This window comes from Garra rufa, chromosome 6 (assembly GCF_049309525.1).
Source record: "Garra rufa chromosome 6, GarRuf1.0, whole genome shotgun sequence".
Lineage (NCBI taxonomy): Eukaryota > Metazoa > Chordata > Actinopteri > Cypriniformes > Cyprinidae > Garra > Garra rufa.
In genome coordinates this window covers 52,613,525-52,629,516 of record NC_133366.1, presented here as the reverse complement: position 1 = coordinate 52,629,516, position 15,992 = coordinate 52,613,525, and the positions used below count along the sequence as shown (strand labels likewise).

At 27.7% G+C, this 15,992-nt stretch overlaps 1 protein-coding gene across 1 annotated transcript in view; it reads left to right on the top strand.

Annotated features, from left to right (window-relative positions):
* The window catches only part of ptgfrnb (prostaglandin F2 receptor inhibitor b), a 55,655-nt gene that overhangs the window by 29,852 nt on the left and 9,811 nt on the right, over positions 1-15,992 (top strand). The window contains exons 5-7 of the mRNA XM_073843345.1: positions 2,489-2,911; positions 6,606-7,013; positions 9,150-9,257. Of these exons, the coding sequence (XP_073699446.1) occupies positions 2,489-2,911; positions 6,606-7,013; positions 9,150-9,257 (939 nt within the window). The remainder of the gene's footprint in view (positions 1-2,488; positions 2,912-6,605; positions 7,014-9,149; positions 9,258-15,992) is intronic.

Here is a 15,992-nt window from a genome sequence, read left to right as displayed (position 1 = left end):
TAGTTTTGTTTTGCTTTATTTTGTTTTGTTATGGTTGTAGATTTGTTTTTGCTTTGTTTTGCTTTTAAGCTTTTTTTTGTTTGGGCAATTTGTTTTGTGGAGCCTTCTTAGGTCTTTTTATGCTTTCAGCTTTTATGTTTTGTGTGATTTGCTTTGTGTGAATTGATATGTTTTTTTATTTTGTATTTTTGTATCTTTATTTTACTTTTTAGTCTTTTGTTTGTTTGTTTGTTTAGTTTTATATTTGTTTCTTTTTGTTTTGTGTGTTTTCTTTTTATTTGTTTTAATATTTAGTATTTTTAGTTTAGTTTTGTTAGGGCTTTTTAGTTTTATTGTGTGTGTTTTGTTGTTGTTTTGCATTTTATCTTTTGTGTACTTGGTTAGGGTCTTTTAGTTTTGTTTTGCTTTATTTTGTTTTGTTTTGTTATGGTTGTAGATTTGTTTTTGCTTTTTGTTTTGTTAGGGCTTTTTAGTTTTATTGGCTGTGTTTTGTTTTTGTTTTGCATTTTATCTTTTGTGTACTTGGTTAGGGTCTTTTAGTTTTGTTTTGCTTTATTTTGTTTTGTTATGGTTGTAGATTTGTTTTTGCTTTGTTTTGCTTTTAAGCTTTTTTTTTGTTTGTGCATTTTGTTTTGTGGAGCCTTCTTAGGTCTTTTTATGCTTTCAGCTTTTATGTTTTGTGTGATTTGCTTTGTGTGAATTGATATGTTTTTTTATTTTGTATTTTTGTATCTTTATTTTACTTTTTAGTCTTTTGTTTGTTTGTTTCTTTTTTTTTAATATTTAGTTTTTTTAGTTTAGTTTTGTTAGGGCTTTTTAGTTTTATTGGGTGTGTTTTGTTGTTGTTTTGCATTTTATCTTTTGTGTACTTGGTTAGGGTCTTTTAGTTTTGTTCATTGTTTTGCTGTATTTTGTTTTGTTTTGTTTTGTTATGGCTGTAGATTTGTTTTTGGTTTGTTTTGCTTTTAAGCCTTTTTTGTTTGTGTGATTTGTTTTGTTAGGGCTTTTTAGGTCTATTTTTGTTTGTTTTCTAATGCTTTCAGCTTTTATGTTTTGTGTGATTTGCTTTGTGTGAATTAATACTGCTTTTTTATTTTGTATGTTTTTTTTTTTTTGCTTTATTTTACTTTTTAGTATTTTGTTTTTGTGTATTTTGTTAGAGCTTTTAATTTGTGCATTTGTTGAGGTATTTTTTTCTTTATTTATTTATTTCATTTTGTGTGTTTTCCTTATTTTTAGGGCATTTTTGTTTATTTGTTTATTTATTTATTTATTTAGCTTTTTAGGTTTGTGTTGGCTGATTTTTGTTCAGGCTTTTTGTTTGGTGTGGTGTGTTTTGTTTTAGTTTGTTTTAATTTTTAGCCCTTTGTGTTATTTAATTAGGGCTTTTTCTTTTTATTTGTTTTATTATTTAGTTTTTGTTGTTTTTGTTAAGGCTTTTTAGTTTTACTTTAGTGTGTTTTGTTTTTGTTTGTTTTGCATTTTCGCTTTTGTATACTTTAGTTAGGATCTTCAAGTTTTGTTTGTTTTGTAGCTTTTTGTTTCGTGAGAATTGTTGTGGTATGGCTTGTTAGTTTTGTTTTGTTTGTTTTGCTTTTTAGCTTTTTTGCCTTGTGCAATTTATTATGGTCTGTTATTTTGTATGTGTTTTGCTTTTTTTACTTTTTAGTCTTTTTTTCTGTGCATCTAGTTTGGGCTTTTTTAAATTTGTGTTTTGTATTTGTTCGTTTTTGTTTTTCTAAAAAAATATTGTTGTTGTTTTGTTTTATGTTATTTGTATAGCACCTTAGTTTATTTATTTATTTACTTATTTTACTTTTTAGTTTTGGGTGATTTTTGTTAAGGCCTTTTGTTTGGTTTGGTGTTTTTGTTTGTTTAGTTTTTCACCTTTTGTTTGGTATACTTTTGTTAGAACTTTTTAGTTTTTTGTGTCTTATTTTGTTAGGGGGATTTTTGTTTTGTGTGTTTTGTCTGGTTGCCCTTATTTTGCTTTGTTTTTTGTTTTGTGTGTTTTGATGCCATTGTTATTTGTTTGATTTGCTTAATTTGTCATTGTCGTTTTGCTTTATATTTTTTATATTTTGTTTTGTCAGGGCCTTAAATTTGTTTTGTGTGTTTTGTCTTTTTTTGCTTTTTACGTTTTTTCGTTGAGAACAAAAATGGGCTTGTTGACTTCTAATCTTTAAAAAGTCCAGCTTTGCTCTGAAAACAGAATTTGATTGAGGATTTGTTTCCACGTTGTGTTCTTGTTGTAGTCATTTTCATGTTTGCAAACACTCAGAACATTCTAGCAGCTATATAAATAAAATCCCAACACTTACAACACCTGTGATAAATGTGCGAAAATAACATCCTAGAATGCACAGTATGCCTTATAAATGCAAAAATCTAGATTATATCCGTATTTGTGTTATTTATTCATTCTGAAATGAACATGCAACACCAAAGTTTTGTTAACTTAAGATTATTTTCTCTTTCTCTCTCTCAGATCCAGACTACACTGTTGTTCTGAGCTCGTCTGTGAATGCAAAGTTCTCCGGTGACCCGACGGAGTTGGAATGCAAAGTCACGAACGTGTCGAACCTTCGCAGTGGACGGCTGGGAGTGTCGTTTCTGTACAGAGATGTTCAGCCCGGTGACGCCCCGGTTTCTTCTCACACCATTGCTTCACTGGATGAGAACGGGAACCTCGTGTCAGGCAAGACGTACAAGAGCCGTGTGGAGGCGGGGCTTATTACAGTCACCCGAATGGAACCTTCTACGTTCAAGCTCCGCCTCCTGCGCACGACAGACTCTGACGCCGGTGAATACACATGTGCTGTAATGGCATGGGTACCGTCGAGACATGGGAACTGGAAAAAGTTTGCAGAATATGTGACTCCACCGCTAAAAGTCAGCTTTGCTAACAAGCGTAAGTGTGCATCCATTTGGATGGTTTTGTAATTTCTTAGTTTTTTTTTTTTTTTATTTAACCCTTTTATTTTGTTGTGTTTTGTGTATAATTTAATTTAATTGTAATTTGCTTGTAGCACTTTGCATTTCAGACAAGTGTTTTTTTTTTACATATTTATATATTATTATTATTATTATTATCATTATCATTATCATTATCATTATCATTATCAGTATCAGTATATCAATATAAACTATATTTTATTTGAAAATCCAATGGTCAAAAATGAATCAAATCATATTATTAGGGTACACTTCATCATACATAACATCATGGACTTGGAAATATTTTGTTTATTTTTTGTTTTTTATTTAACCTTTTTATTCATTATTATAATAATTATTATTAATAATGACAACAAAAACAAGTACAACAATAAAAATAATCATATTATTGTTATAAATAATATATTATTCATATTCATATTATTATACATATTATTATTATACATTATTATTATTTTTAATAACAACAATAACAAGAAGAAGAACATCAACAATAATGATAATGCTCATATTATTGTTGTTAATAATATAATAATCATATTATTATTAATTGTTGTTTTTTAATAAAATGAAATGTACAAATTTTAAAAAAGTACAATTTAATAAAATCGAATTGTGAGGTAGTTTACGTATTAATTTTGATAGTTGCATATTATTTATTTATTTATTAATAATGACAATATTTTTATTAATGATTTACTAAAAAAATATTTTATTATTATTGTTGTTGTTGTTATTTTCCTTTCTGTTTGTTATTGTTATTATTTTATTTATGATTTATTATGATTTATTATTTATTCACTGTATTATTATTATATTTTTATATTTAGTATTATTCATTTATCAATGATAATAATTTTATTAATAATGAATTATTATTGTATTATTATTATTATTATTATTTAGCTTTTTTGTTTATTTAACATTTTTTAATTGCTTTTAGTGTGTCATTGAATATTATTTTGTTAATATTTTTATAACAATAATAATAGTAATAATAAACTTTCATATTACTATTATTGTTTATAACAACAATAATACTAATAATTATTATCATAACAAAATTAATTAATAATTTATTATTATTATTTTTATCATTATTATTATGCTTTTTTAGCATAATAAAAATAAATAAAAGGTTATTTATTTAACTTTTTTAAATATCATTTGGTGTATCATTTAATTTTAATTTGTTAATATTTGTATATTATTATTATTAATAATAATAATGATGATAATGATAATAAAAACAACATTCTTATTATTGCTGTTGTTATTATTAATAATAATAATAATTTAATAATTATTATTATTATGACAATACTAATATTATATTAAATTTATAAAATAAAATTAAAAAAAATATCAATATAAAAAGGTCAAAGTTAATCAAATCATATGAGGTAGCCTTAGTATGCATTTGGATGAGTTCACCCAAAGAAGAAAATTGTAAGACTATGCAACAAGTTTCAGCAAGACCAGCAAACTACATTTTCCTGTTTAGTTCGCACTGTCTGTGAAATATCAATCATGTAAGGTGTCTAGTTTGTTTGAGACACCTGAGAGTATTGCAGCTCAAATGTTCACACTTCTATTCTGGTCTGACACATGCCATCTCAGCTCATTGATTTCCTGCATCATTTCTATAATTACCTGAACGGAATAACCATATGCATGGAAGCATTTGCACCGGTTGACTTCAACCAGCGTCGCTTCTGTAATGGGGAATATTCTGTATGATGAGAAAGTATAAATGATGTGTTTGTATTATATTGTGATGTGTTTTGTGAGCTGCTGGACTGATGCATTTCTCCACAGGGTGCAGTTTATTCTGACATGCTGAATGCTTGTGTTCACAGCTGTTGCTGCATCGAGTTATACAGCTGCAATTGCAGCTATAATGACATCTAAGAATATTCAGCATAATTTTTATCTAATAAAAATTATCTAATAGTGTCGCTTTTATATTGGGACACTTTTTTTTATATTCCAAGAGACTTGCCAATGCATTGTCTTATGCAATTCAAGACCAGTAACTTCCTTTCAGCAAGAAGACATGGCTCGCTGTAGCTGCATAAAAAGCACATGTGTTGCATCATGACTGTATTTCTGCAAATTGTTTGGATGTCGATCTTTCAGAGCTCAGACTTCTCAGCTATGTTTTATTTAAGATTCGACTATCTCTTAATATTTTACCTGAAAATTCATTAGGAGAAATAAACATTGAGAAAAATGCTTTTACAAATTAAATAATAATAATAATAATAATAACAATTATAATAATAATAATTATTATTATTATTATTATTATTATAAATTATTTTCCAAAAAAGAGAAATATAATGCAAATCGTATCAAAGTAGCATAATTATGCATTTGAATGGTTAATATTGTCCTATTTTATTTTATTATTATTATTATTATTATTATTATTGTTTTATATTTAATTTAATTTAATTTGTTTATTTATTTAAAAAAAATTATAATTAACTTCATGTAATCTGAAAGGGTTATTTTTTGCATTTTTTATTTACCCTTTTTTATTTACTAATACAATTATTGTTGTTGTTATTGTTGTTGTTGTTATTGTTATTATTATTATTATTATTATTGTTTTCTCAAAAGGATAAATATGACGCAAATTGAATCTCATAAAGTTGCATAATTATGCATTTGGATGGTTAATATTGTCCTTTTATTATTATTAATTATTATTATTATTATTTTTTCATTTTTATTCATTTTATTTTAATTTTTATTTATTTATTTATTTGTATTTTAAATAATAATAACAATTATAATCATCATTATGTAAAGGGTTATTATTTTTTTATTATTTTATTTAACCTTTTTTATATAATAATAATCATTAACATTATCATATTCTGTTGTATTTGATTGTTTTTGGTAAATCATTGCATTTTACTGGGTATTTAATATTTATATTGTTTGCAGCAATGTAATGAGAACAGCAGCTCATATCATAATGATCAGTGTTATTTTATTATTTATGTATTATTATATTTTTTATTAATATTTTAATATGAATATTCCATTGAATAATAAAAATGTAAAATAATATAAAATAAAAATTTACACTTTATTATATTATATTAAAACAAATACATTTATTAATATTTTTATATGTTCAGTTTTTATTTTTTTTTCTTTGATAAGTTTTATTAGTTTTTGTTATTTTTAAATATTACTGTTTAATTTGTTTTTATTTTATATAATAATAGCAATTATAATTATCATCATGTACCATCACCTTTTTTTATTTTATTTTATTTGATATAATAAAAAAATACATATATATAGATAGATAGATATAGATATAGATATAGATATAAATAATAAAATAATATTATATAAAAAAAAATAAAATAAAGAAAGGAAAAAATAACAAATAAAATAAAGAAAAAAACATTTTATTATATCTTATAATATTTAAAATGGTATTTTTTTCTTTTTTTATTTAATTATATTCAACAAAATGTTTAATAGTTCTACCTTTTATTTGCAGAGAAAAATAAGCAAATATGAACACAGTTTGAGAAGACATTAAGGTCTTCATTTAATCTCACTGCTATCTTGGAGACATTATTATTGAGATGTGTTTTGTTCTCCTCATTTGTCTCACTCAGGTCCTGTTCTCGGTGTCGTGGCTCGACGTCTCCGTGAAGCTACGGCTGCCGGCTCCACATTTGAGATGAGCTGTCTGGCCAACATCCAGAACCTCCCGCCGGGAACCGCTTTCTCCATCGTCATCTTGTCCGAGGAGGCCATCGGGAAGCCCAGCCGCAAACTGGCCTCTCTGGGCCCCGAGATGGTTCTTCAGCTGGAGGACAGCGGCGAGCCGAGCCGACGGGACGGACTGATGCTGGTGAAGACCGGGAAGAGGGAGTTCCAGTTCCGGATCCAGGCGGTGCAGGTGACCGATCGTGGCTTTTACTCCTGTGAGATGAAAGCCTGGACAAAGCAGACTGGGGAAGACTGGGCTGAGATGGCCAAAGGAGTGTCCAATAAGGTTCAGATCGCTTTTACACACAAAGGTACATAATGCAAGATACATTTTGGTGTTTTTCACAAAAACATGTCAATTTCTACCATTAGAAATGCTCCTGCTGCTTTAAGAAATTATGGCCCGGTTTCACAGACAAGGCTTAAACCTAGTCCTAGACTAAAATGTAAGTCTGAGCTGTTTGAACTGAAAGAAACTTGCACTGACTGATCTTAAAATATATCGGTGTCTTTGTTTTGTCTCAAGATGCACACCAGTAATGTTTTTTTCTAAGCATGTTTATAAAAATTACTTGAATATCCTAATTGATCTGCTAATCCTGGCTTAGTCTAAGCCCTGTCTGTGAAACCGGGCCTATATGTTTATTTTTGATTCGATTTTTTGTTGTTGTTTGTATAAAATGTGTTGTATTTTATTGCATTTAGTGTATTATTGAATTTTATTTTATATTAATATTTAATGTTTATTTTGCTTGTAGCACTTTGGGTTTGAGAAAAGTGCACTTACATTAAAAAAAAATACATATTATTTTTACTTATAAACTACTGCTAAAAATAAATTTTATTACTATTAATATTAAAATAAAATTATTCAAATTAATATTACTATTATTAATATAATAGCACAGTATTCACAGAATATATTAACTTTTTTCTGTGAATACTATGTTATTTTATATATATATATATATATATCTGGGCGATAATGCATTTAACATTTTGGGGTGATATAAACAATCAAGATTTATCAATCTATTGTGTTTGGTGTTTATTTTATTTATTTTTTTATTTGTATTTTTTTCCTTTATTTTATTTTATTTCATTTAATTTCATTCTATCTTAGATTGCTGTATAGAGCATTTAAACAGTGTTTGTTATTTTATTGTGTTTGGTGTTGAATTTTATATTATTTTGTATCTTATATTATTTTTTATATTATTTTATAATATTTTCTATTTTATTTTATTGTATATTATTTTCTATTTTTATTATATTTTATATTATTTTATTATTTGTTAGATTTTATTTTATATATATATATATATATATATATATATATTTTTTTTTTTTTTTTTTTTTTTTTTTTTTTGCTTATAGCACTTTGAGTTTGAGAAAAGTGCTTTTAGAAAATTAAATTATCATTAATATTTTTATTAACTATTGTTATTAGTAAAATTTCACCAATTTAAACTTTCTAAATAAAAGAAGCCCAGAAAGATGAAACAAAAGAATCTCTTTAACATGCAAATAATAATATGAAATCAGTAGAAACATCTTATATCTTTATCTGCTATAAATTGTAATGGCGTCACCGGTTTGTGAGGCGTATCTGTAGTTCGTCTCACACTGCAGTACGTTTGTAGAAATCTTCATAGGAGGATGAATGTAACACTTATGAATCATTCAACAAGATGAACGTGAGATCTATTCTGATCTATAGGAAACACAAAGTGATAATGAACAAGGAGTGCATCAACTATATATGCTCAATCACAGGGGACTGTGTCTGCTGCAAACATGTGAAGCTGATAAATAAAATCTCATTTAAGCTCTATGATTCTTAGAGCCACATTTGAAGCCAGCATATGAACAACTGTGATCACACATCAGTCAGATTCTGTTAGATTTTAATTGTAGCCATATATCTATTATTAGACTAATAAACTACACTGGGAGGAAACATTTACATTTACATTACATTCAACTGATCAAAAGTGACAGTAAAGATATTACAAAAGATTTATATTTCAAATAAAAGCTGTTCTTTTGAACTTTCTATTCATCTGCAAATCCTAAAAAATAAAATGTAGCAGTTTCCATAAAAATATATAAGTATATATAAGTGTTTTCAACATTAATAATAATTAGAAATATTTCTTGAGAAGTTAATCAGCATATTAGAATGATTTCTGAATGATCATGTGACACTAAAGACTGGAGTAATGATGCTGAATATTCAGTTTTGCATCACGGGAATAAATTACATCTTACTGTATATTCACATAGAAAACCAGTATTTTAAATTGTAATAATATTTCACATTTTTATCAAATGATTCCAGCCTTCTAGACCTCAAACTTGTCAACAGTAGTGTATATAATGCTCGATATGCAGTATATTTGACTTAAATTATTCTATTTTTGTCCTGTTTTATCATTTCCTACAAGGTCCCATGTATGATGTGTCCATCAGTTCAGACACAACAAGCGTTTTCCCCTGGGAAACTGTGAAGATGGAGTGTGACGTCAGTGTTAGTGGCACGTCTCCTGCTACAGGCGAGTTATACGTGTTTCTTAAACATCAACACACACATGAAAAAAAGATGAATGCTAAGTATGAAAATCTTTACACTGCTGGTGTAAACTAATTATCGGTTCAAACATGTTTAAATGTTATAATTTGTTGCTAACACAAATAATCTTGTTAGATTCATGTTTTAAAACATAAGAAAAAAACATGTATTATTTTTATCTCATGCAATGTTGTTTCTCAAGGTAAATTTATGTTTTTTTTTTTAAAGGAACAGCTCACTTAAAATTTGCATATAATTTGCATAAAATCTGCTCACCCTCAGGCCATCCAAGATGAGTTTGTTTCTTCATCAGATTTGAAGAAATGTAGCATTCCATCACTTGCTCACCAATGGATCCTCTGGAGTGAATGGGTGCCGTCAGAATGAGAGATCAAACAGCTGATAAAAACATCACAATAATCCACAAGTAATCCATACCACTCCAGTCCATCAGTTAATGTCTTGAGAAGACAAAAGCTGTTATAAACACATTTTTAACCATTGCTATATATAAAATCCATAATAATGCTTTCTCCAAATCCATCAATAATATGTTTTTAACTTCAAACCAATGCTTCTGGCCAAATTATGAGTCCATAATCCATAATAACGCTTCCTAATCCTCACCGATGGATCCTTTGCAGTGAATGGCTGCAAAAACATCTTATTGATGGATTTGGTTCTTATAAACATGCAGCTTTTGTCTTCTCAAGATGTTAACTGATGGACTGGAGTGGTGTGGATTATTGTGATGTTTTTATCAGCTGTTTGGACTCATTCTGACGGCACCCATTCACTGTAGAGGATTCATTGGTGAGCATGTGATGGAATGACACATTTTTCTAAATCTGATGAAGAAAAAACTCATCTACGTCTTGAATGGAAGACACCACTTGCTCAACAATGGAAGCTCTGTAGTGAATGGGTGCCGTCAGAATAAGAGTCCAAACAGCTGATAAAAACATCACAATAATCCACAAGTAATCCACACCACTCCAGTCCATCAGTTAACATCTTAAAAAGCCAAAAGCTGTGTGTTTGTCCTTTATTAAGACATTTGTAACTGAAATATGAGTTCATCCATAATATATAATTCCAGTTCTTCCAGTGAAAAACTGGTCTGGTCTGAATCAGGAGAGAAATCTGCTGAGATCAAGCACAGTTTACAAGCCAAAACAGCTCTAAACAAATGTGTGGCTGGATTTTGATGTGAGAGACAAAAGGAAACTGACTTTTTCACTGGAGGAAGTATTATTATGCACTGTAAAAAAATAAATCGTAAAAAAATGACTGGCAGTTAGCTGTCAAACAAAAACCGTAATATTACAGTAAAATATCTTAATTGAAATAAAGTGCAAAAACAATAATTTTACAGAAGTTTTCATTAAAGGTTTTACAGAAAAACAACTTTATTTTACAGATTTTTCCTTGTTTCAGTAAGGATATTTTACTTTAATTTTACGTTTTTTGTTTGGCAGCCATAGCTGCCAGTCATTTGACTGTTTTTTTTTTTTTATGGGACCTTTTTACAGTGTGGATGTATATTTAAGATAAAAATGTCTTAATGATGGATTTGTTCTTACAAACAAACAACTTCTGGATTCTTAAGACGTTAACTAATGGACTGGACTGGAGTGGTGTAGATTATTTGTGGATTATTGTGATGTTTGTATCAGCTGTTTGGACTCTCATTCTGATGGCACCCATTCACTCCATTGGTGAGCAAGTGATGGAATGACACATTTCTCCAAATCTGATGAAGAAACAAACTCATCTACAGTACATCTTGGATGACCTGAAGGTAAGTACAAGTTTCATTTTTGTGTGAACTGTTCCTTTAAAAAAATTGATGCTAAAAAATAAATCAAAACGAACAGAGAAACCGTCACAATGGCAAGAGATCACAGTAGTATTTTAAATTGAAACCGCTTCATCTCATGCCATATTACAGTTGTTTTACCAAGCTCAGGTCATGAATAACTAGGTTATGTTATCGCGGACTGCTGTTATCAGCTTTAATCTGATCATTAAACACTATCAGATGCTCCTTTCTCCAGAACAGCTGAGAAAAATCATGCAAAGCCTGTTCCTGCGATGTTCCACACATCAGCCAAAATCAACAGGTTCACAGTGAGAGCCAGATGAGATTTGTGCGATAATAACAGATCAGCTGAGAGCAGATGTGCTCGAGCCCGCATGTGTTGCATTTGGATCTTAGTTCTGAAAACAAAAGCACTAGTTTGTGTGTGAACATGTGTTTCACGGTTAAACCGGTTTGTTGACATCTAGCAGGAGTTTCTATTCTAACAAATTATTCTGTAGTGTTTTATTATTCACAATAATGTCTTCATTGAGTCATTCGATACACTTTAATGTTGATTCATCATCCATTTCCCTGTTTTACTCTCTTTAGGTGTGTTTATACGGTGAAAGTTCATATGTTCACACTGTGGGAGTCAATTTGCTCTAGTGATATTATCAAAACAACTGTAAAGTTTTGTTGCTCTTTATCATACAGTATATATCTTGATTTAGACATTCTGGCTCATGTGTGCTGTGAGAAAAGACAACAGGAGAAAAGGAAGTGTTTATAGTCAAACTATCTCTTTTTGTTTTGTTTTGTGTCACAATAAGAACCACAATATGTTTAATGTATTTTTTGATGAACAAAGTGAAAAATAACGTGCATACATTTGTTTCTGCTTCATACGATCATTTCAAAATATAGCCTGATCTAGTTTAAGGTACCTAGTTTTGAGAAGCTAGCACCAGAATTATAGAATTATTTCTACCACACAGTGTAATTAGTCAGATTTTGTTTGTTTCTTGTTTTGGTTTTTTGTTTGTTTCTTAAATTCTTAATTTCATTTTGCAGTTCTGACAATTTTCATGTAATTTTGACATTTTTTTTAAATCAAATAATTTTTTTCTCGCATCTCGCGATTCTGAATTTATATCTCACAATTCTGACATTTTATATAAAAATTCAGTTTTCCATCACAAATATTGACTTTTTATCTGGCAATTCTGAATTTATATCTCACAGTTGAGTTTATATCTTGCAATTCTAACTTTAAAAAAAAAAAATCAAATTCTGTTCTTGCAATTGTGGCTTTTTTCACAATTCTGAGAGAAGGTCAAAATTACGAGACAAAAAGTATAAATTACATTTTTTAAATAATTTTTTTATTCAATTTTTTTTATTCTAAGTTTTTTTTATTTTGCAGTTCTGACAATTTTGATGTAATTCTGACTTTTTTTATCTCACAGTTTCAAATTTATATTTTTTTCTGGTCATTCACAGTTCATTTTAACATGATCTTTCACTTTTGTTAAATAGTTTATGTGAGACACTTATAGTTTTATTAATATTTCGTCTTTTTTATACTTTCTGTTTTCATTTTAATTTCAGTTTTTTTTTTTTCTTATTTGTCATTTTGCATTCATTTTTATTTCAGTTTTAGTTTATTTTATTAAATCAATCTAAATTAAATTTAAATGATTAATATTGCATTGGCAACTAAGTTTTTGTATAGTTTATTTTATTCCAGTTAACATTTATCTTATTTGAAACAATGAAAATATTTTATGGTTTTAGTAAACTGTAATTATATTTTTCTGTAGCAGAGCATTTAGCTAAAACTCAAAGTTATAATGTTTTTGTATTAGTTTTTTTTTATCATTTTTGTTTATTCTAAATTTCATTTTACAGTTCTGACCATTTTAATGTAATTTTGACTTTAAAAAAATTATTTAGTTTTTTATCTCGAAATTCTTTTTATCTAGCAATTCTGACTTTATATCTCAAAGTTGATTTAATGTCTTGCAAATCTGACTTTTTCATGCAATTCTGATTTTTTTAAAAAATCTAATTCGGTTATCTTGCAATTGTGACTTTTTTTTTTTTTGCAGTTCTAAGAAAAGGTCAAAATTACAAGATAAAAAGTAGCAATTACTGTAAGTATATTGGTCTGTAGTAGAGTATTTAGCTAAAACTGGAATGATAGCATTATTATTAAATATGTCCAAAGGTCATATAAACAATTTCAAAAGCACAGTAAGCTTTTATTTTATGACATACTGTAATACAAAGTCTTTATTGCATTACACAGTGATTTATAAGCAGTTATTCAAGTTCACTGATTCAAGTGCTTGTGACATGTTTAATCTAATTCGCTTATACCATCTGTCGCTGTTGCTCACAGGTCAGTGCATAAATGCAATTGCACTTGAAAAATGCAAAATAAAAGGAAATAAATTCAGATAAATTTATTTTTTATATATATTTTTTAATTTTTAAACGCTTAATATTATAGGTTTTAAGATAAAGTCAAAGGAAAGGAAGGAAGTTCAATAGCCAAATTCTGCTACAATGACTTACATTAAACTGAAATATGAGAAAGTATTTCAACATCCAAAAAAATTCCAGATTTCACCTTCATGCTGAGAGCTTGCTGTTATATTTGTAACCTGTGGGAGGTTAAGTGTTGGTCAGAATGAGGCAATAAATAAGTCTTTAAGAGAACGTTACTGGAATCTGATTTGGACGTGTCTGCGCTTGCCTTTATTGCAGCACAAACGTGGAAATGAATGTTTAATGTTGAGAAAAGACTTCATAAACTGATGTCATGTGAAACTGGGTCACGCTGTGTGTGTTTCTCGGCGTGCAGCAACATGTCACGCTGTCTCAAGATCCAGACGTCATGTATTATAATTAATAAAGCAGGCACAATTCAAAGAGTTATTGTATTGTATGCAGATGTAGTATCAGATTAGTTATGATTTTAGTGATTGAATAAAACAGTTTGAGCTGCACAAGGTGACCCGCACTAACACAAGCCATTTATTTCAGTGTTTCGCCTCAGGTGTGTTTGTACTTCTGCATAATTTGTTATTTATGAGTCTTAATTTTGGTTGCTTCATAAGATCCTTTCAAAATATGGGCTGATCCAGTTCCACTTACCTAGTTTTGATTAATATCATGTGCATCCTTCGTGGAGTAGCCAGTACTAGAATTATTGAAGCTTATTTCAGCCACAGTATAGAAAAAATAAAAAAATGTTTGGTCTCACAATTCTGACTTTTTGCCTTTGCAGTTGCATTTGCAGGTTTGTTTTGTTTTTTAGAAATACATCTGTATAACTTACTTATCTTTTACACAATTCTGCCTTTTTTCTCAAATTCTGAGTTTATTTTGCAATTCAGTACTTTTTCATGTTAATCATGTTTAAATCAAATTCTGTTTTTATCTTGCAATTTTGACTTTTTTCTCAAATTCTGAGCTTATATCTTGTAATTCTGAATTTATATCTCGCAGTTCAGTTATAGCTCGCTATTTTTACATTTTTCATGGAATTCTGACATTTTTTAGAAATCTAATTGTTTTTATCTCGCAATTTTGATGTTTTTCTCAGAATTCTCAGAAGAGTTTATATCTTGCAATTCTGACATTTTATCTAAAATGCAGTTTTTAATCTCACAATTCTGACTTTATCTGAAATTCTGAATTTATAACTCACAGCTGAGTTTCTCTCACAATTTTGACTTTTTTCATGAATTTCTGAGTATATCTTGCAATTCTGAATTTACATCTCACAATTCTGACTTTTATCTAAAATCCTGAATTTCCTTAATAAGATCCTTGAGCTTATATCTATCAATTTTGACGTTTTCATGCAATTCTGTACTCTTTTTTTTGTAAATCAAATTCTGTTTTTGTCTAAAGGAGTTTATATTTGCAATTCTAAATTTATATCTTGCAATTCTGACATTTTATCTAAAATTCAGTTTTTAATGTCACAATTCTGACTTTTTATCTAAAATTATGAAATCACAGCTGAGTTTATATCTTTTGACGTTTTCATTCAATTCTGAGCTTTTTGTAAAATCAGATTCTGTTTTTACCTCCCAATTGTGGCTTTTTCCTCACAATTCTAAGAAAAGGTCAAAATTGCGAGATGATAAATGATTTATTTTAAATTCCATTTTTGATCAAATAAGCTTCCATACAGAATGCATGCATGAAAAGATCTGATTTTTTTTTATTGTGATTTCAGGATGTCCAGATGTTTCTAAAATCAATAGATAGAGCTGTAAAATTTCACTCGATAGAGCTATAAAATTATTGTGGATAATTTGACATTTTCAGTTTAATCTCATTAATGCCTTTATTTTTTATTTTATTATTATTTATATACTATTAAAATATTTATTCATGTTTGGAATTATTTATTTTAATTTTTAATTTTCAGTTTTCATTTATTTTACATTTTTAAATAGCTGTTATATGCTTTTTTCCGTTTTATTAGTTTTTATTTTGAATTTAATTTATTTTTATTTCAAATGTCATTAATGTCTTTAATCGTTATTTTATTATTATTTATATACTATTATAATATTTATTAATGTTTAGAATTATTTATTTTAATTTTTAATTTTCAGTTTTCATTTTACTTTTTGAAATAGTTATCTGCTTTGTCAGTTTTATTAGTTTTTTTTTTTAGAATTTAATTTATTTTTATTTCAAATTTCATTAGTGTCTTTAATCGTCATTTTATTATTATTTATATACTATTATAGTATTTAATATTCTTTATAATTATCATTTATTTTCAGTTTTATTTTTAGTTTTCATTTATTTAAAAAAAATAATAGTTGCTTTTGTCAGTTTTATTAGTTTTTAATTTGGATTTAATTGATTTATATTTCACTTTTAGTC